This window comes from Bemisia tabaci, chromosome 5, assembly GCF_918797505.1.
Source record: "Bemisia tabaci chromosome 5, PGI_BMITA_v3".
NCBI lineage: Eukaryota > Metazoa > Arthropoda > Insecta > Hemiptera > Aleyrodidae > Bemisia > Bemisia tabaci.
Genome location: NC_092797.1, coordinates 4,577,324 through 4,599,543, shown reverse-complemented (window position 1 = coordinate 4,599,543; position 22,220 = coordinate 4,577,324). Strand labels below are relative to the sequence as shown.

Below are 22,220 nucleotides of genomic sequence, written 5' to 3'. Positions count from 1 at the left end.
ATGAAATTTATTGTATAACTATCCATGATACATGTGAGTTTATGGCTTGAGATGATGAAAGATGGGCTCTCTCATTCTAACGTAGTAGTCTATAAGCGAGCAATCATTACAAACTCAGTAAATCAGCAATTTTAGTTCCGAACTGAATTTATGAAAAATTTCTTCTGAATTTTTCATGATTTTTCTTAAGTGATATCACACTGAATAATTTTCTAGTATTGCTGGCTCGCCACTGTGTTGTAATCACACCCTTATTTTTCTTACCAGTACTTCAAAATGGCATGATAAATTTTGGGTCGCAGAAACTTAAATTTAAACTAGTTCTTGCCATGCCTTCATAATATTCTTCAAACATCAAAATTTTGAATGGCCGTAAGCCAGAAATTTCCAATGGAGAAATTCTTAATTATTTAAGTCCTTTCTGCATCCTTTCAAACGAAACCGTTTTAATGTAATGTGGTCCTTTTTAGCCGGTCCTCTTTTTGTCAATTCTGCCTTCAATTTAATTCTTGGCTCTAGGAATCCTGCCGAGTTTCTATGCTCCAATTTCCTTTGATTTATGAGCCTCAAATCTTATGAAATTTTCTGTTAACTTAAATAATCCCTCAAGGCTCCTTTTCTAAAAGAGAGCCTAGGGATTGTATCCTGAATCCTTAATTCCGTGGAATAACTCAGATTGAGACAGATATTGGCGCTTTCAAGTGTTGGTCAACTGTTGCATGAACATTATTCCCATGCAGCCAAATGTGACATTAAAAGAACAATTATTTTATCTTTTCCAAGAATGGCAATCTATCTGAATTCAACCTATTTTCTAGACATTTTGTATACTATCTGGTAAAATTTGGCTGCACTGGCTTGCTTTTGCAACTTTTGCATCACTGCTGGTTTGTGTTCTCATGATTTATTATTCTACACTCCTCGCCTATTTTATTTCATTATATTATCAGTCAGTTTTCGCATCATTTCTGATAGAGTTACTGTTGGAAAGGAGATTTTCATCTCATTAATGCGAGAAAAGGTTGAATGTCCCTCCCCCTATCTAGTCTTATTTTAATATAGAAATAGGCTCATATCTCTTGGATATTGTTGTATAGTTGTTGGAGAAGGTTCTTCAAGCCTCGAGTCCTGACATAAGAGTAAGGATCTGCTGCTGACGAGCACATTCATTTAATTTGTATGAATGTCTTCACATGTATCAATTTTTATGTTTTTGTTTGCATTTCTTATGTCTTCAAATTCCCTTTAGACTTTTCTTCCCTTCATAATTTTCCTCTTCTAGGCACTTAACTAATATTGTCATGTAACTTGTCCTAACAGTTGAGTAATTAGTTCGTAATTTCGGTGCAGGGTATTTATGATCAAACTTCTGTCTTGTGTCATCTTTTCTCCCATCTCACTTGATTCCCCCCTCCCGTCTTAGCATGCAAAATGCTCCTCTTACAGGGGAGTTTCTATCTCTGCTCTTTCAGTTTACATGAATTTATCGCTGAAAATCTGGTAACATCGTAGCGCGTAAAGTAAACCTCTGTTCGGCATCCAGTGATACATGTAGGTTTTACAAGCTGAACTTCCTTTCACCTTAGCTCAGTATGATTTTGCACTACTGTGTCTATTAATCTTTTTCCAAGCCTTACCTGAGGTGTTTAGAATTCAAGCTTTTTGAAGTGGGTCCCTAGTTTCTTTCAACCGCAAAGCTAATTCCTCTTAGCGCCTCTTTGTTTAGCAGTTTAAGATTAGAATTAAATTTCTCCCTAGGATATCAGTCAGTGCTTTTAGAGACATTTTATTTTGGTTTTCTCCCCCTTCAGACCCCTCCAGCTTCTCTATTTTCTCCAAAACCTGAGACCGTGAAATTTCAAATATTTTCATAATTTTATTCACCATTCCACTTAGTTGCTGCTATTATGGTAAGTATGGCACAAACCGTATCAACATCTTGCACTCCCAGTCCCTAGAAATCCGTTTGTTCATTCTCTCCTCATCCCGTACCTCTTGTCTCTTGTTACCCTTCCTATTTTCAACTTTTAGAGTTCATCTTCTCACATAATGGTGAGATTGTTATAGGAAAGCAAAACGGTAAGGTAATTTAAAGTCTTTCTTTGGCAATCTCGTAAATACTGTGAAGAGATGGGCTCCTCCACATCCTGCCCTCCTTTTCATTTCAGTTGTGCTGTGGTTGAATTGAGGATTTGATCTAGTGACCTTCTTTTCATGAGAGAGGTCGCTTGGTTGGTTCTCGCAACCTAAGCACCATCAGCCGCTGTGGAGCTCTTCAAGGCGCTGAATGGAGGACCGTCCACAAACTTCCAGTATTGGATAGGTTGTGGTTGGTTCTCGCAGCGTCTCTTCTGTGATTGCTGTAAGGATGGTAAGAACATGGTAACGGTACACTTTTCTCCGCAAATTTCTTAGTTTTTAGTTCCATGTATTCGATTATCTGACAACTTTATTTTTGCTTTACTTGCACATTCTAGAGGCTCATATTTCTTTTGATATATCCAAAGCACGAGGGTGTGACTTTCATTCTCTTGTGCCCAGAATCAGCTCTTATTGAAATGTTTTTTAAAAGTTGAAGACTACGATGAAATTGGATTTCATGAGCTGCCAAGAAAATCTCAGTGCTTTATGTAAATTAAGTGATAGCCTCTCCCCCCGCTCAAGCACTGATAAGGAACCAAATCTAACCTAATGTTTTAATATTGCAATACCACCTGAAGTTAATTTAATGACCATGATAATCGGATACTTGATACTTAGATCTAGTTTCATAATTTGATTCGCGGTCAGAAGGATTTGTAACTATTTTTCGTGTCCCTCTCACTATTTCGAATCAGAATGAGCCAAGCTTGTCATGATTGACAAGCTGTGTCAAATGGATAAAAGAGTGTCCCCTGTTTTTGGAGAGAAATTCTTAGTCATTACGAACAGTCTAAGAGTAACTGAAAGGTTTCATCCCCAGAAATTATTCTCTTAACGCATTTGACATAAGCCAGGAACATGTGTTGACTTGTTTCTCTGACGGTAGAGATTTTTGGAGGTGAGAGTTACCTCATGCGATTTGGATGAGTTATTGAGTTCTAAGTTAGATTTTCTTTCCGCCATCTCGTGTCCTTCTTTTATCAATTATGCTTGCACCTCTTTACGTCTTTATCCTCGGAGAAACTCTAAAATGTGGTGGCTTTTTAATTGAAGGGCTTCGAAGATCAGTAGGGTAGGTCTTAAATTAGCTATTTTCAAAACTCTTATCTTCAAATTTTCATAATCACTTGATGTCCCTCACCGATAGGAAAGTTCAATCCAACTTCTTGGAACTGAGAAATCAGACTTCAGTAGTTCAACCGAGTACATTTTAAAACTAGTATTCGTCAAATTCATGATAAAAGTAATTTTCTACTAAACTGCCCTTATTCTACTTTTCTGCCAAGCCCTTCATTTCTCATGTGATGCGATAAGCGAGAATAATTATCGCGCCAGTTAATCTTGTATTTCTATAAACATGTATGTACTCAAGTGTTCAGTGAAGCGGTGAATTTAATTTTAGTGCTTCCGTCTTGTCATGCGAAGATCAATTCATCAAGACAATTTGCACTCATTGAGAAGTAACTGCAGATCCCATGTGTCCCTGAGATTAATATGTATGGCGTGGTCCTATAAGATTCTTAAATTGTCTATGAAGTTCAGTGTCTTGAAAGACAGGTCTGAATTTCCTAGCGAGCGATCTCCTATCTATTTGTAAGCCTTCACCACGACTTAAAGTTAATACTGAATCGATCTTTGCCATGACTGACTTGCCGAAAATCTGCAGCTTCGCTTCGTCAAGTATCGCAAGGTCAGGTAAGTGCACTTTCCTAAGCTCAATCCCAAGATCCACAGTTCTGTACTCGTAGTAATTTTACGATGGCTGGAGTATTAGTGTTATCAGTTAGGCTTTCGGGGTGTTTTCACGATTTGTCGCCGTAACAGGCAACACATTTTTCAGTCATATTTTTAGTTGTGATGATAATCACTCGAATTTTTTGGCATTAATCTACATAGGTTTACGTTTTGTAACGTTTTTCTAAGACTTCTCGCTCTACTTACAAATTTAACTGTATTAATGGCCGAAAATGTGCTGACTTTTTAGAAGTAGAGCAATTTATCATTAGAAGGCGTTTTAATACGCAACCCTCTGAAGATGAATGCGAAAAAATTCGAGCGATATCATTTCCACTCAAAATTTGACCACAAAATGTGTTGTCTGTTCTGGCGACAGAACTATTCCAGCTATCGTGAAACCACCCATCAGTTTCTTCTAATCGGAGAGATTGCTATAGTTTAATGCGCAAATTGAAAGGTCTTTTATTGAAAAGGCGTTCAAGTGAAATTATTGCCCTTTCATCCAAGCGCCACCCATTTGTGCCTCTGCTGGATCAGGGGAAGTTCTTTTATTGTTTTCAACTGTCTTGTAGAGTTCGAACTTTCTTCAATTTTCATTCGGAAAACCTGCACTGGGAACCCTAGTACTCCGGTCGTCATCAACTGAACCGCGTGGAACATGTAAGAACCTATTTACGTTAGCTATCGTCAAACTCAATTCAGCCATTTAATCCTTTGTATGAAGATTGTCCTTAGGATTTTCTTCTTAATTGCAGTGAGAATTCTCCCCAGTCTGAAGCATATCGACGGTGAAACTACCAAACCACGTATGTCGTTTGCGGTGTTTAAAAATTTACGCTCACATTTTACTTTTTAGAAGTGGACCAAATCAATATCATTCCTTGAAATTTTCTCTGCACAAAGAGGAAAAATCACAGAAATTAAGACTGGACGTTAAGTAGTTTTTCATTTAGAAAATAAAGTATGGCAAGAAGTCTGCGACGTCACAAACCGAGATACGTGGTTTGGTAGTTTCACCGTCGATATGCCCTCTGAGCTTTGCCCAGTTTAATTGGGCGATAGCCGATGTGGGTTGGTTCCTTTCTGTCCTAAACGGCAATGGCCCATCCGTGATTTTCGAAGAACCGCTAGTCTCTGAAAGCAATGCAGACTCTTCCGTAGAAGCAGTTGGAGGGCAATTTGGGAAGTGCCTAATTGGACTGCATATTGCAATTTGGAACTGAAATTTTCGTCCCGGCTCAGAAACAACGTACGTGCCATTAGTTTCCCTATGCACATTAAAGTTTTTCCGGAAGAGCCAGAAATTACAGTTCCAAATTGCAAAATGCAGTTCAACTAGTACACAGTCATCCCCCGGCCGAAGTAGCGCAGGAGAACTTTACCCCGTCGGCATGCCTTGTTTCACACACTGTGACCGAATTTAGCTCATTAGATTCAGCGCGATTGCAGGGGTGTAGGAATTATATCTAATTGTTACAAGTATTCCCAGTATAGTAAATGGCTTCTTTTCCACCAGAGAACTGTCAGCCTTAAAGGCAAGTAGCGACCATTATAATACTGTACGTAGCACTTATTAGCTACGAAGGAGAGAAAGAAGTCTCATAATTGGACCGCGTTGAACAGAAAGGAATCAAACCACATCAGCTACTGCCCAATTTAGTTGGGCAATTTAATTTTCTACATTTCGTGCAAGTTTCAGTGAAAATTCTTCATGTTACGAAGCAAATTCCTAGAAACTTTCAAAGAAATCCGAACAAACGTTCTCTCGGTCAAAAGTTAATTGCCCAGTTAAACTTGGCAATAGCTGATGAGACTTGGTTCCTTTCTGCTTAACTCCGTCCAATTGATCGTGTTTCTATCAAACTGAATTATGCGCATTATGACTTGAGCTCTGTTATGCACATACTCGCAAGGGTCTCAGGGCCCATGTCTTAATGCAAATAGTTCCGTTTGATAGAAACACGTCCAATCGTGAAGACCGTATTCTGCGCTGGTTCCTTTTGGCTATCAGTGACTCTGAATTGGCTGAGAATTCCCTTGAATTTCATCTCAGACAGCATTGTTGCATTTATTCTGTTCTCTAATGATAAGCCGGCGGATTAGGGTGCTCGTTATTTTCCAAGTTGGAAGGTGACTACATACGGAACCTGTCAAGCCGTAAATCCCACTCCGAGAACTTATTCGATTGCGAAGTTGAGCAAATTATTCCGAGAGGCAAGTATCCCGGTAATTAACATAGCTCATGTGGGGTCCACGAAGCGATTTTGAAAGGAGCAGTTGCTATTAGGGAAAAAGTTTCACTCGTGCGATTCAATGTCTGGACCGACAGGGAACGTTCCGAGGAGACAATTACCAAGGACGGATTTGTACCAATGGATCACTAGACAAGGTACGAATTTAAGCAATCTGATACATGTTTCCTAGTCAGAATTTCACGTTAAACACGATTCTTACAACGAAAATTACTGAAACCAACTCCTAACAAAGATAGTAACGTTTTTATTTCACATTGGCTACAAGGAATTTGAACTGCCCGCTCACAAGAAATTCAGAGCTCTACGCGAGTCAAATCGCGCACTACAACGGTTTCAGCAAGCCTCTCAATCGAGCAATGTTCATTTTCCAACATGTGTTGTTCAAACTGTAAGCTATTTGCTACAGCTGAGCCAAAGCGTCAAGATTGAGGTTGTCAGATTTTTACATCGCAGAGACTATCATGATTACGTTTAGCGCACGATGTGAATCACGTAGAGCATTGAGTTTTAATGAGCGGGTGGTTTGAATTCACACATGTAGAATCATTAGATATCTTAGTATGGAGTTAATTTCGGTAATTTTCTATGTGCGTATCGGGTTCTACGTGAAATTTTAGTTAAGAAACATGTATCAGAATGCTGAAATTCGTACCTTGTCTAGTGGTCCATTAACAATACCTACTGGTCATGGGGTTATTTGTGCCCTAGTTTCAATTTCCATTGACACTGACATGCTGATCTCTTTTCCACTGATTCTGAGTAGCTGGAGCTTGGGACATAAAGTGGCCGTTGGCTATCTTCGCGACTAGAACTCTATTTTCGCGTGATAACAGCTTTGCGCTTGATTTCCGACATTAATTATTGTCCAATCTTGATTCCTGCCTTAACTTTCCAAGCTGAACCAAGTAACGTCTGACGATCTTTCGTCTATCAAGAAGTGCCATTGACGTATAATACAATCTAGACCGCGCATTAGGTAATTTCGGCGAGACAAGGCTCCCTTCAAGCGAGACGATAGGCAACCCAGCAAGTGTACCGGCGAGACAATGGTGGAATCCGTGGAAATGCCAGTGCCGTTGCCTGATATGGGTGCACTTAGTTCGTATATCCGGCGGTATCAACCAGGCTGAAGGCGCGTCTTTGCCCTGATTTACCCCCCTAGCTGTCTTACCTTCCCCGCCTAAAGTCGGGCCCAATGCGCGGTCTAGATTGTATTATAAGTCAATGAGAAGTGCCCAACCAATTTTGATGTGGACCGTTGAGGACCCTATCAACGCAACTAAGGATGCGTCAAGATGCAGATGGTAAGTCAATTCCGAGGCCAAGTCGGTCACGACGTTCAACCACGCTTGACCATCTTGTTGGTTACAGTCCAGGTCACCAATTTTATCATGCGTCAGACCTCGAAAGCAGCACAGCTTTCCAAGTTTATCTGGGGGGTGTAGAAGATAGCTGTTGTTGCTCAGGTCAGGCGCATGGTAACTCAGACGTTAGCTCTTGAACCAAAGCTTTTACTTCATCTCGGAACTACGTGTCGATCTCTCGATCAGCGTTTAAAATTCCTTGCAACAAGGTCATCAAGGAATCTAACCAGAGGGAGGGAAGGCAAACTTCACTTGATCTCTATAGAGAAAAAAAGGAGGTGTCAGCATTTCGGGCATCTTGGAATTTTTTGATGATTCGATGACGTAGGTCGGTACAGCGACGTTAAGCGTGAAGGGGACGTCGCTGTACCGACCTAGGTCATCAAATCATTAAAAAATTCCAAGATGCCCGAAATGCAAACACCTCCTTTATTTTCTCTATGCTTGATCTCCTTCCAAAAATAACCCGCCGTTAGAGAGCGCCGGTGTCGTGGGGACCATTACCGAAGCCACAGCCATTGCCAAATTCACTTGGGCAAAATAATTTCTCACATGAAAGCGGTTGTGCAAATTTTTGCACTGCGACTTCTTTGCATAGTATCTATTTACGAAGCGAATTCCTAAAAATTTTCGAAGGAATATGCACGAACGTTCTCTCGTAAATACTAAAATTGCTCAGTTAAACTTGGCAATAGCTGATGTGGCTTGGTTCGTTAAGGCCGGAGTTTAAGGGCGCTAAAGTCAGGATTGTATTTCGCAAAAAGATAATTATTGCAGAATAATTAAAAATTAAGACGCAGGGATAATATAACTAAACAATAAAAGGATCCTCAAATCTACAATCAAATGCAAAAAACGAACGTAGTTTAAGGACGCTAAAGCCAGGGTTGTATTTCGCAAATGGATAGTGTTTGCAGAATAATTAAAAATTATGGAGCAGGAGTAATGTAACTAAATAATAAAAGGAACTCAAATCTAACATATAATGCAAAACAATTTGGAAAATCTCGTCATGTGAATACAGAAGATTCGAAAACGCCTTCAAATGAGGCGTCATACCTCACGCGTTCCGGAGAGTTCAAATAGTTGTATCCCTGCGCCTTAGCAAGGCGGAAGTTTAATATCGCAGTAGCGTCCCCGAGTTGTTTTTGGTGTTCCTCTGCCGCCACTGCAGTTTCGACCGTTCAGGCCGTAGGTTATGGAAGCCGAAGCCGGGATTGTATTTCGCAAAAAGACAGTTTTACCAGAATTATTAAAAATTAAGACGCAGGAATAATATCACTGAATAATAAAAGGAACTCAAATCTACAATATAATGGAAAAAAATTTGGAAAGTCTCGTCATGTAAATATAGAAGATTCGAAAACGCCTTCAATTGAGGCGTGATACCTCACGCGTTTCGGAGTGTTCAAATAGTTATATCCCTGCGCCTTAGCAGGGCGTTAGAAGTTTATTACTGAAGCAGCGTCCCCGCTTGGTTTTTTGGCTTTCCTGTGCCGCCACTGCAGTTTCGACCGTTCAGGCCGTAGTTTAAAGGCGCTAATGCCAGGGTTGTATTTCGCAAGTAGATAGTTTTTGCACAATAATTAAAAATTAAAGAGCAGGAGTAATTTAACTAAATAATAAAAGAAACTCAAATCTACAATATAGTGCAAACAAATTTGGAATATCTCGTCATGTAACTATACATAAGATTCGTAAATGCCTTCAATTGAAGCGTGATACCTCACGCGTTCCGGGGAGTTTAAATAGTTGTATCCCTGCGCCTTAGCAAGGCGATGGAAGTTAAATATTGAAGCAGCGTCCCGGTTTGGTTTTTCGGCTTTCCTGTGCCGCTACTGCAGTTTCGACCGTTAGGTCAGTCATTCCCGAAACCCAAATGAGAATCTTCTGCGCATGACGTCAGCATTACTGCCGCGAAAACCAGAAATGTCGGAAACAATGCTTTTCTTATGGGAGAGAACAAATTTTTCTTAATGAATCATTTAAATTTCTTACTTTTAAATTCTTTGAAGCTTTCTGAGTGTCGAAAGGAACGTTTAGAAATTAGCGTCAAGGGTTTCAATTCAGCTGAATTTGCGTTTTTATATTTTTAAATGATTTTTGAAGTCAGCGATGTAACAAGCCATCTAGTGGTATAGATTCGCGTGTAAAAATGGCTGATGCAGAGTAAACTGTAAAAATGAAAGAACACAAATTCGGCAAAATCGAAACCCTGAATGCTAATGTCTAAACGTTCTTTTCGACACACAGAAAGTTTCAAAGGATTTAAAAGTAAGAAATTTAAATGATTCATTAAGAAAAATTTGCTCTCTCCCATAAGAAAAGCATTGTTTCCGACTTTTCTGGTTTTCGCGGCAGTAATGCTGACGTCACGAGCCAATGGAAAGGGGCTTACCCCGAGCGGGGAAATCTGCGCAATGACTGACCTATATGGATGGATCTTGCGACCGTTCAGGCCGTAGGTTATGGGAGCCGAAGCCGGGATTGTTTTTCGCAAAAAGAAAGATTTACCAGAATTATTAAAAAATTAAGACGCAGGAATAATATCACTGAATAATAAAAGGAACTCAAATCTACAATATAATGCCAAAAAAATTTGGAAAATCTCGTCATGAAAATATAGAATATTCGAAAACGCCTTCAATTGAGGCGCGATACCTCACGCGTTCCGGAGAGTTCAAATAGTTGTATCCCAGCGCCTTCGCAAGGCGATAGAAATTTAATATGGAAGCAGCGTCCCCGCTTGGTTTTTTGGCTTTCCTGTGCCGCTACTGCAGTTTCGACCGTTCAGGCCGTAGGTTATGGGAGCCGAAGCCGGGATTGTAATTCGCAAAAAGAAAATTTTACCAGAATAGTTAAAAATTAAAGAGCAGGAGTAATTTAACTAAATAATAAAAGGAACTCAAATCGACAATATAATGCAAACAAATTTGAAAAGTCTGTTCATGTAAATACAGAGGATTCGTAAACGCCTTCAATTGAAGCGTGATACCTCAACCGTTCCGGAGAGTTCAAATAGTTGTATCCCTGTGCCTTAGCAAGGCGATGGAAGCTTAACTGCAGTAGCGTCCCCGCGTTGTTTTTCGGTTTCCCTTTGCCGCTACTGCAGTTTCGACCGTTATTTTGTAGCTTGATATAGTAAAGTTGAAAAGTATGTTTTCCTCTGCAACGTTTTAAAATCTCCGACTTGTTGTTTCCTTTCTTACAGGGCACTAACTTAAATACCTACGTCTCTCTTTGAAATTGTCTGGGAATATTATAAAATGAGTAAACAAGTAATCATGAGAATCTGGTTTTAGGGCATTTTATTAAACCATGAGCGGAAATTTTGAAATTTACCATCGAAAAACGCGTGAAACCCGTTTCAAATTATTTTTCCTCTTTCGCTGAGGGGAAGTAAACTAAAACGAGCACTCCCCTGAAAAATGAGAATTTTACTGGAGGAAAGGCAACCTTCGAATGTCTTACGGTGTTGTTCCTTTAGCACGGTACCACACGTCAGTGCACCAATTCTTTCAGCGAGATCACGAGCAGCGTCCAGGAATGGTCTTGGTCAGCCACTGGCTACTATCAAACGCAGTATCTTGGAAGGAACACATGAATACTCGTAGCAGGTTGCATATCTTTTCAATTGAAGGAAATTTATACAGCCCAGAATATGAGTCTCGCGTTCGAGCGCATTTACGGATTTGCTTTTCATAATTCAGCCATTGGTATGTATGTATTGCAACAGTTAAATGTAAGATTATGAATTATCACATTTTTTTTTTATTCATTCAGGTAATTGTCAATTTTTTTGTTCTTTACAATAATTTGGTTTTATATAATCTGTTTCAGAGAGATTAGGTATGTCCAACTAGTCTAACACCCACGTGCTACATGGAAGTGCTTAGAGTTTTTTTTTTTTTTTTTTTTGAGAACCAACCCAAAATACCCATGTTTTTGAAATTAAGAATATTTTAGAATGAGTCTGTTTTTCAGCCTTGTTTTACTATTATTTTATACCTACGTTTTTTTCTTTGAATCTGTAGTGTAACGTCTCGTTGTACTACATTGAATAATAAAATTTTGAACGGATCTCTCATTGCGTCATTGCATTTTTTCCTCATCTTTCTGTATGTAATAATTTTTATGTAGCGACGTTTTAATTCTTGTGCAATCATGTTTCGATTGAAAATATTTAACTTATTACGTCTCTCCTTTTACCGATGTGTTTCATAACTCCTAACAAGAAAGATATTATGCCACCGCCAACACCATTGTTTTGAGTTGAGATTTCAAACCTTATATCATACCCTTCATTTTCGCCTTTTCATCAGCCGTGCTGCGGTGAAACGCCTTTCTAAGAATTTGTAGGTATGTTGCCAAATACCCCCGACAAAATATTTATTTCTGAAAAAAAATTATGAATATATGGATTGCATTTTGCAAAAAGGAACCAGAAGCATTGCAATGATGCTAAGATTGTGCAAATTCATCCTTTGCAGTAATATAACCGAAATCATGAAAAAATATGAAATTTACATGGTAATTTTTGTCTTAGATTCACAGTTTTCAGCGAGTAAAATAGAAACTGTCAATGGATAATCAGGTTTTTCTTCCAAGATAAAAGAAGTTGCACAATCTTAGCAACATTGCAATGCTCATGGTTCCTTTTTGCTAAATGCAATCCATATCTTCTGAAGGCTTCAGATTTTCTAAATCTAGTTTCAATAGAAATTCTCCAAAACATTGGCAAATAAATTTGATACAAGTTTCCTACTAAATTCGTATTTTATCAAAAGGAATTTTGCAATTTCCGAAAACTCATATGGTGTTTTTTCCTCAACTCGACAGGGGTGAAGCGAGTCCTCCGAGAAGGGAGAGGAAGGAAAGAAAACACCTTTCCTATAGAGAAAAAAAGGAGGTGTTTGCATTTCGGGCATCTTGGAATTTTTTTGATGACGTAGGTCGGTACAGCGACGTTTATCATCGATTTTCTTGGAAATGGTGTAATTTATGGGAAAAAGTCATTCTATAAAGAGTGCTTGAACTTATATCATGAGTTGATTTAAGCAAAAAAATGGGAAATTATGGTCAGTTTTTCATACTTCGAATTCCGGATTTCGCTGGCCAGGTTGTACCGACCTACGTCATGGTAAACAAACCTCAAGATGCAAACACCTCTTTTTTTTTTCTCTATGCACCTTCCCTGCCCATTGGAAGTTGAGCCAGTTATGAGGGAGATTTTCTCAGTTTAAGGACGTCTTACGAGATTTTTTGTTGTATTGGCCTCTTTCCCCATGAAATTTTACATTTTTAACCATTCCTCTCTCCGTCATTCTTTAGAACATTTTTTTTTGTTTGATTTGAAAAAAACTTTTTCCCTGAAAATTAAGGAGCTGTGTGAAAACGTGGAGCGACAAGTACCCACCAGGAAACATACTACTGCATCATTCCAGACATAAATGTTTATACACAGCTGTGGTGGGGCTGCCTATAGGTACATAGATAGCCAGCGTGCGAAACCACGTATATCCATTGCGGTGCTTTAAAATTTTCGCTCTTATTTTAATTTTCGGAGAAAAAGAAACCAATTTTGTCGCTTGAAATATTTAAAGACTATACTACTGACCAAGAAGATAAATCGAGAATGTTTTCAAGGAATTACTTCAGCTAGTTTTCCGAATAAAAAATGAAGTATGACAGGAAGTCTGCAACGTCTCAAACGGATATACGTGGGTTTACACTTAGGTTATTGACATTCATCTTCCTGAGGGTTCTACCCTTTTGGTTTTCGTGAGTTGAATGGCTTTCCACGCTCCAACAAGGTTCCGCACTAAGCGCCTACGAATTGCCTTCAAAGGAATGAGTAGGCAACCCCACGACTGCCGTGATCGAATAGTTATCGCTCCAGATTACAAGGCGCTTTGAAAAACGTTCATTCCGTTGAGGATTTGGTTGGATAGTAGATTGATATCAGCCAGAAAGCTCATACTCGCTGGATCTTTAAAAATTATATTCCACTGTATAAACTCGTGCAAGAAAAGGAAAGCAATCAAGCATTCGTTTGGGTGCGAGCTAAATTTAAATTGGTTTTTTTCCGCGCCGACAGCGCCGTTGATCAGCCGTTCACTGTTGCTCATCCGGAGATCTCGGCCAGTCTGTTTTGTTTTCATCCGTTCTCAGTGTTTTCGCAGAACTGGAAATCGCTACGCCGAGTCGCTGGAAATCGCTGGATTACGTTTTAGAATTTCTCATTTTAAATTTGGTTAATTTCATGCACTCAGTGATGTGATTACGGCTTCTTTTTTAATCCTGAAAAACCTGCTGTTCGATTAATAGCAAGTATTGCCGGTTTAGTTCGGTATCACGGTGTTATGTTAACCATGGTTAACCTTAAATTTCCGCGGCCTTGTTTGTGTTTACATGAGGTACTTACATGTTTACATTTTTTATTTTTCCAAAATGAAAATCATTTAAGATTTTCAATCCTCAAAAGAAAAAGTAAGAGGAAAATTCCGCGTGCAGTTAAGCTAAAAAGGGTTCTAATTCGCTAGTTCCTCAACGGTCTGGAGCCCTTGTTTGGCTCCTGAGCGTTACCTCGTAAGACGGTATTGTAAAGTATCCCTATTCTCTCTAAAATATGTTCGTCTATTTTTCCTCAAATCAATTTGTACGTGTTTACTTTGTGAATATCCATTGGTGCTGTGAGCAATGAAAACGGTGGTGTAGTAATGTGTTTCATGGCGAATGATCCTGGACGTTTGGATAATCTACGTAACGGGAGTAAAGGTTTGTGAAGCTTGATCACGTTCACCTCAAGTACACATGAGTGGAATCAGCATTGGACGATGTCTGCTTATGTACGGAAGATTTAATGCTAAATAATGCAAACCAATCTTCACATAATGAATAGTTACAGATCGACGGTGCAAGTCGGCAATCACATAACTCGTTTGCGGTGTCTGAAAATCTCCGCAACTATGTTATTTTTTTAAAGGAGAACAAATGGACATGATTCCTTGCAGTTATTGCAGAATTTTCCTCGCACATAGAAGAAAAATCACGGCAGTTTTAAGGAATTACCATTGAGTAGTTTTCCGTTTAAAGAATAAAGTATGACAGGAAGTCTGCGACGTCGCAAATCGAGTTATGTGATTGCCGACTTTCACCGTCGAGATGCTAAATTAATCTTGACACACTAGGATTCACCACATGTTATTTTTTCTCCTGCCTAGTTGGAAACTTTCGAGCACATGAATCCTTGCTGTAGCTCTCGCAGATTATAATGCTCATGAAATTTTGAAATGCCGAACTGCTGTATCTCCATGAATGTGTGTTTGAGAGGTTTATAATATTGGTGTTGGTGGTGTCAATTGGTTGGGGGACAAACTAACATCCTTGAGAATTTGTCACCTTCTGGCCAAAGCATTACAAGCACCACTTCGCAAACTTATCAGGAGACACAAAAAGCTGATTTGCGACTGCAGAACACGGAGTTTCGGCTTGAAACTTGGAATACTGATCCAGCACAACTTCCTGCCTTGAATTTCAATAAGGAATCTTTAAAAAACATTTTTTTCTTTGAAAATTGACGCTTATAATACAGAAGCTCATCAAATTTAACAGTGTTTTTTCTATATCTACCTATTCATTTTTAATCTAAAAAAAATTATTATTTTCGCATGTAAGTAAATGCATCTTATTAATTCCAAACCAACCATAACTCAATTTAGATAAAAATGGCATTTGTGAATAATTGTGATACTCCAGCCGGAAAGTGACAAATTGTTCCAGGTCATTCCTAGTGTTGTTGATACTGAAATTATAAAACAATCCCAAAAATGAGTAATTATTCAACTTGGCGCTTGTGATACTTTGCTCTTATATGGCGTCTGTGATAAAGAAATTCATCAACTTCAACGGAGTATTTTCCATATTTACTTATTTATTTTTATTTAGAAAAATGTTATGTTCGAAATAACAAGACGCATTTACGCACAAAAATAATGTAGCTTCGAGTCATTCCGAGGGTTGCTGAAACAAAAATTGTAAATAAGCAGAAAGGTGGGCGGTTGCCGAACTTGGCGCTTGTGATACTTCTCTCCCACATGACGCCTCTGATACAAAAATTAATTAACTTGAATCGATTTTTATTTATATTTCTAAATTGTTGTTCAAAAGAAAATTATTATTTTCGTATGTACTTAAATGCGTCTCGTTGTTTCGAAACTATTCATAACTCAATTTCGACAAAAATGGCGCTTGTGATATTTTGGCCGGAAAGTGATGAATTGTCAATGACCATTGTAAAGAAGTGCCAAGCTCCTGGTCACTTGGTCTCTTGGCTTTCTTTGTAACCATGAAGTTTATCTCTACCTATTTAAATACTCATATACCTGGGTGCAAGGCACTCTCTCCTCTGCTATAAGCCTCAGTGTTTTTCAAATTTTAACCATTCCCCTGTAACTTTCACAATTACCTACAGTTTAAATTACTACGTTTGAATCGGTGCATTTCAAAACCTGAAAATATGTCCATTTTTACGTCGAATCAATCAAATGATGACACGCCGATTTCGTCGTGATAAAAAAGAACGGCAGATAAGCATGCCGACTTTCTCTTATCTGCGAAAAAATATGAATTTTCCATAAACCATTCAATTTTTTTCTTCCAGGTTTTCAGAGAATGTAATTCACAATTTGATCTAAATATCTGGATATTTCAAGGAAAAATATACACAATTTTTCTCAGAAAGTAAAATTTGATCGGAGAAAATTTGGCAACTATTGAACGTGTACAGGGTGATCCAAGGTTAAACCGCCGCGCGCCGGACTGCAGGAGCGTGTTCCATGGGTCATCATAAGGTTTTTTTCTTCTATGAAATTGTTTCCATAAGTACTTCTCAAGGGGACCACAGTCCCCCCCCCCCCCCCCCCAAGTTCTGGGAAATAGATGAAGAAAAATGTTTTATTTTGACTCACAAAGCACGCTCCTGCAGTCTGGCAGTTTAACCTTACACCCCCCTGCATCATAGAGAAAAAAAAAGGAGGTGTTTGCATCTTGAGGATTGTGTACCCTGTGACGTAGGTCGGTACAACCTGGTCAGCAAAATCCGGAATTCGAAGTATAAAAATAGTGTATTTTCCTCGGAAAATACACTAAAAACGGACCATAACGTCCGATTTTTTTGCTTAAATCAACTCATGATATAATTTCAAACACTTTATGTAGAATGCCCTTTTGCCATAAACTACACCATTTCCAAGAAAATCGATGATAAAAGTCGCGGTTCCGACCTGCGTCATCAAAAAAATTCCAAGATGCCCGAAATGCAAACACCTCCTTTTTTTCTCTACGCCCCTGTACACGATATTTTTTCCCAGCAATGGAAGATTTTTCCCTCGGAAAATACAATAAAATGACAAATACACGTTTTGGGGCTCGTGAGAAAGTGTAGATGCTGACTCGAAGCTTCTGCCGCGAAGGGAAATGGGTCGCACTTCGCATATTTGAGTTTTAGACGTCACAACATTATCACTCGCGGGTATTTCATCAAAATCAGTGAAACCCGCGAGAAAATTGTCCTCACCGAAAAAAAATTCTCGGCGTTTTTACCAAGATCCGTTGGTACCTTTACCATCTCACTTTTTTTTTACCAATTATTGGTAATTTTACCAAGGCAGACTGGTAAGCTTGCCTAAAAACCGGTATTTTTACTGTTTTCTTCAGGTAAGAATACCACTTTTATTGGTAATCAATTCCTGGTAACTTTGCCATTTTATCTCGGTAATTCTACCATAGTCGATAAAAAATATTGGCGTTTTGACTAAGGCCCAGTAAAATTACCGAGAAAGTTCAATAATTTTATCGAGATTTCTCGGTAAAATTACCAATTCCATAAATGGTAATCTTACCAAGAAAAAACTGGGATCAAATAGGACCTTGAATTCTTGGTAATTTTACCCTTTTCTTAGTAAATACACCGAGATTCTTTTTTCAGTGTCCATTATCCGGACGCACTTGGCTCTCGGGCCATCATCCTTCGGAAAAGCGACATGGTGTTTTTCCTATTCGGGTGTTTACTCAGGTTCCCTTTTTATTCCTTCTTTTTGTCTCTGACTGGATTGTATCACGATTTAGATGCGCATTATTTTGTTAATGGATCAACTTCGTCATCTCATGCTTGCCAATTTTCCCTTTGTATTCATTTTTGATTCAGTTTGCCAGTAGACTATATCATTCCCCGTCGAAAGGATCGTGATCTTTCGCGATACGCTGATGCGAAATACTGCCGTGCTAAGGAAAAACGCCGTTTGAACATTCGAGAGTTGCCAAATTTCCTTCGATAAAATGTTTATTTCGTAGGAAAGCTATGAATATTTTTCCTTCAAATTTTCCGAAACTCAAGGTGAAATTGCGAGAAAAATTATCTAAAAAAATTGGAAGAAAAATATTTTACAATTTTCCCGAAAATTCGTGATCTACTCAAATAAATTTGGCAACGCCTGAAGGCCCATACGGCGTTCTTCCTTAGCACGGCAGAATACGAAAGGGCGTTTCTGATTCGTATAATCTAGGTGCTTGGCGCGATATTTCCTCGGTTTTTTTTTTTTTTCATTTTCAGATGAAAATACGTGAGCACGAAGAGAGTTGGCAGCACCGCAAATTAAGGCACGTATTTTTGTCACATCACCGTTTTCGAAGGGTATCACGGATAAAAAAGCCGAGTGACTTTTTTGTGATTTCAATAAAAGTGTGTTTTAAACTGAATTGACACGTAAGCTTAGGTACATGACAAAAATGAACTTGAAAATTGGAAATTAAGGTGAAAAGGCGGCAGGAGTAAACGCTCTCCATTGCAAAACGTAATTTCAACGAGAATCAGTCGAGGTGCATTCACATTGCCTTATTTCAATTTGTTATTTATTATTTTTAAACCCAATAATCTTTTAAGATTTTAATTTAAAGTTGAACTTCTTTTTATCGGGCTGCATTTTGTTTGATGATATTACCTTTCTCCCGATCACTTGTTATCCGATTTTAGGCGATAGCTATTTCGATGTTACGTACACATCATCATCAGGCCACTTCGACTTCGATTTGGTAAACACTAAAAGTCACATCGTATATTATTAAAATTTACTAAAATTTACTAAAAACACTATTAAAACACTCGTGGGTGCACCCGTCGCGTCGCCGCGAACGCGTCCTTATCACCGGTTTTCCGGCCGTTGCGTCATCGAGTTGCCCATTGGTTGTTGGTGCGTGCGAATATCTCTGAATAGGATTGAGATTTTCATTAGACTGTTGTCAATTCTTTATAATCTGTATAGATAACTTACTGAGCGGCATTATACAATGCTTCAAATAGTTTAGTTTTCGGTCAGCGAGATGGAAACTCGTATGAAACTGGAAAAATGATAACGACTTTTTCAAACTTTATCTAGAAAATGTCAATCACGTTTCGTTGAAATTATCGGTGATACCTTTCGTTCAGTGTCAAGGAATTTCTATTAATATTTTCCAATAAAGAAAATAACAAATGATCTAGACTCGGAAAATCTGACGTAAAGCACTCGTCACTATGTTTGCACATTTATAATATTGTGTTTCAGGAAGATACTAATGTCGGTCGTAAATGCCCCGCCGACACTCTAAATTACGTCGGTAGCCGTGGAAGCTCTCAAATTTCAAATTTTGTGTTTGATATTTTATATTTTCTGCGTTTTTATTCTAAATATGCGCGTTGACGTGAAATCGCTGCAATTCAATTGAGAATCCGCGCTTTCCGAAGAAAGCTTGTTAGTGTTTATAATTTTGTGAATTTTTTCTTCGAATGTTGGTGTTTCTCTTTGAAAGTGCACCTTTAGCCTTTAGTGTGAAACGTGTTTTTTTTCTGTTTTATTACTCTTTAAGTGAACCCCAGTGGTTTTTTCGACTCTGTTTAAGATTCTCCATAAGGATTACAAAGAAAACTCCTTCCGATTATTATCACTGTGCTCAGCAAGTTTTTTCGGAAACGTTGCATGCTAAAACGTGCAACTACAAAATTCTTGCACTCATTTTTGGATCGGATTCATATTTTCAGCATTTCAGTTTCACAGTCAGCTGGGCCTTTGGAGATGCCCTCAACGTTGAACTGTTGAAGTCAAGCTTCTTTCTACGTCATAGTTACTACCAATAATATGTTCACTGAAGGTTTTTTTTTTTTAAAGCGCGTGACTTGCGGCCATTTTCATGGATTAACAATCATGGTATCAATAGACTTAAAAACTTAGCATGTCGATAATAACTGTCGTTCAAATTGTGAAAATTCAAAACTAGCAGTCAACATGGTGTCAACAATCATGCTGTCAACGAAAAATAAAATACCCCGTCAGTAACAGTAAGAAGAAGAAAAAAATTAACTCAGTCAGTGTCAATTGCGATGAACACCATCAAAATTTCACTTCAACTTCGGGATGCAACTATTCGGGCTCCATGGATGTCCGTGTTGCATACACACGGTAGTGAAGGCGTTTTGACTGCACAGGTACTCACCACTTCAGCCGCTGCGCGTCGTTAACCGCGAGTTTACTGCGAGGATCCTAAATGTCTGAATGATTGAAATTGTCCTAAATGTCTGAAATGTCTAAATGATTCGTTTATACTACAAAGATATCTCTTAGGCTTGAATATAGTTGCATACAAATGTAGGATGTGAGTATATTTTGTGCTTCAGTTTTGATATCGCGATGTGCCGGGCATGATTTGTAGAGCAGCTCTTCATGCCTAAGAGATGTCCTCGAAGTATAAACGAAGATTTGAAGGCACTCTGTCATGTTCGAATCTCTCAGTAAAGCACAACGCACAAAGAAACTAGTCTTTCAGGAGGCTGGATATGGAATTTTTCACTGAAACAGCAGTAATTTGATGTTGAATCCTTCACATTATAAATTGTATGGGGTGCATCTTAAAGAAAATTTTACGCGAAAGTCTATGAAATCACGTTTAAAGCCTGAACGTTTTTTACATTCGACATGAGCCTTTAATTTTTCCTTATTTTGTCCGAATCCTATCATTGACTCGTTCCTTGGAGCGCCGCACAGTGGGTCGAGTCAATAGGAGAAGTCGGACAAAATTCGTAAACTTTAAACGATTATAACTCCGTTTATACAAAACTTTGAGGTTCTAAAAGTGATTGCAATGGTTTCCTCGTGAAATTTTCTTTTAGAAACACCCCTTGAAATTAGGCAAGTGACGGAACAATCATCAACGTTGACAGTTTCCATCAAAAATTTCATGTCTGACCTCTCTAATTGAATCGATCTCCTGTGCGTCGCTGGTGGTGTGGTAAGTTTCTAAAGTCAAAACGCCTTCGTTTCCGTGCGTATGCAACACGGACATCCATGGAGCCCGAATAGTTGCATCCAGCGTAACAATAAAACTCGTTTAGAATCGCACGGAATTTGGAACAAAAACGATGACTTCTTCTTTCGACAAAACACAAGAGACAGGAAATCTGTAACATCACAAGCCTAAATACACAAACATAAGTTCTATAGTGGATTGGCGAAACTATACAGTACAATAAAATCTCGTGAATATATCAGTGAATATTATATCATGCTCTATTCTTTCCCTCCTGAAACGCAAGCTGCGTCTAGTTTTCCCCTCTTTGCTCGCTATCATCTTTTGTAGTCTCTTTCCGGACTTTACGTCGCCCCTCTGACGTAAGGACGTATCTCGTATTCCGAATGAGCCCCAGAAAGCGTGAATTCATAAGTCAAACTGGGCTCGCGTGGAAATTGAGATTCGCGCTTACGTCAGAGGGGCAACGAATACTGCCGTGCTAAGGAAAAACGCCGTATGAACCTTCAGGCGTTGTCATATTTCCTTCAATATGAAACGAATTTATCGGAGAAATTGTAAATATTTTTCTTCTAATTGTTTTAATTCATTAATTTCATTAATTCTTACGGCCCTCGACTAACGAGCACACATCTTCTTTCCCACCGAGACGTATTTCTGTCAATCGGAACTAAGCGTCAATTTGAATTCCTTTTGAGGAATTTAGAATGCCGGATAGCGCGTTCTGTCAAACGGAACTAAGCGCCATGGAAAAGCATTGCGAGTATAGGACGGAAAGAGCCCGACGCCCGGTTCCGCCACCAATCCAAGCCCCCCTCTACCTTCCTCCCCCTATGGCGCTTAGTTTCGTTTGACAGAAATACGTCCACCTGTTTCTGGCCCGTCTAGCAGAAAAACGTCCAATTTCTTTTCGTCTTCTTGCGTTTCATGGCACACTGGAAAAAAAAAATACATTGGATCTAGAGTCCAGACTCCAAAAAACATTGACAAGAAAAAATACTCTTGATTCAATCGGATTTTTGCTCGAATCAAAACGAAATCCGCTTAAATTAAGAGGCTTGATTCTGGATTTCAGCTAGATTCTGATTGAATCAAGAGTACTTTTTCTCGTCGATGTTTTTAAGAGTCTGGAATCTAGATCCAATGTGTTTTTTTTTTCCAGTGCATAGGAAAGTACATTGCAGAAGTTTTAAAAAAAAATCAATGAAATTTTTATGCATTTTATTAAATTTTATGAAATCACGGATCCGACGGAGGTAAACGTCCCGTTGACACCATGATGGTCGACACGTAGCCCACTTCCCTTTCCTATGTGTGTGCGTGTGTATGTGTTTGCTGTCCCGGTTGGGGTTGTGTGCTGGCGTGAGTTCTAAAGCGTGTGTTT

At 38.8% G+C, this 22,220-nt stretch overlaps 2 protein-coding genes across 3 annotated transcripts in view; both read left to right on the top strand.

Annotated features, from left to right (window-relative positions):
• Nucleotides 1-22,220, top strand: part of LOC109043455 (uncharacterized) — a gene marked incomplete at its 5' end in the record, with an annotated part of 310,463 nt that overhangs the window by 6,864 nt on the left and 281,379 nt on the right.
• LOC109043414 (uncharacterized) overlaps nucleotides 13,909-22,220 on the top strand; it is a 33,345-nt gene continuing 25,033 nt past the window's right edge. For both annotated transcript variants that reach the window (XM_019060608.2, XM_019060607.2), the window contains exon 1: nucleotides 13,909-14,275. In XM_019060608.2, the coding sequence (XP_018916153.2) occupies nucleotides 14,218-14,275 (58 nt within the window). In that variant the 5' untranslated portion in view covers nucleotides 13,909-14,217. The remainder of the gene's footprint in view (nucleotides 14,276-22,220) is intronic.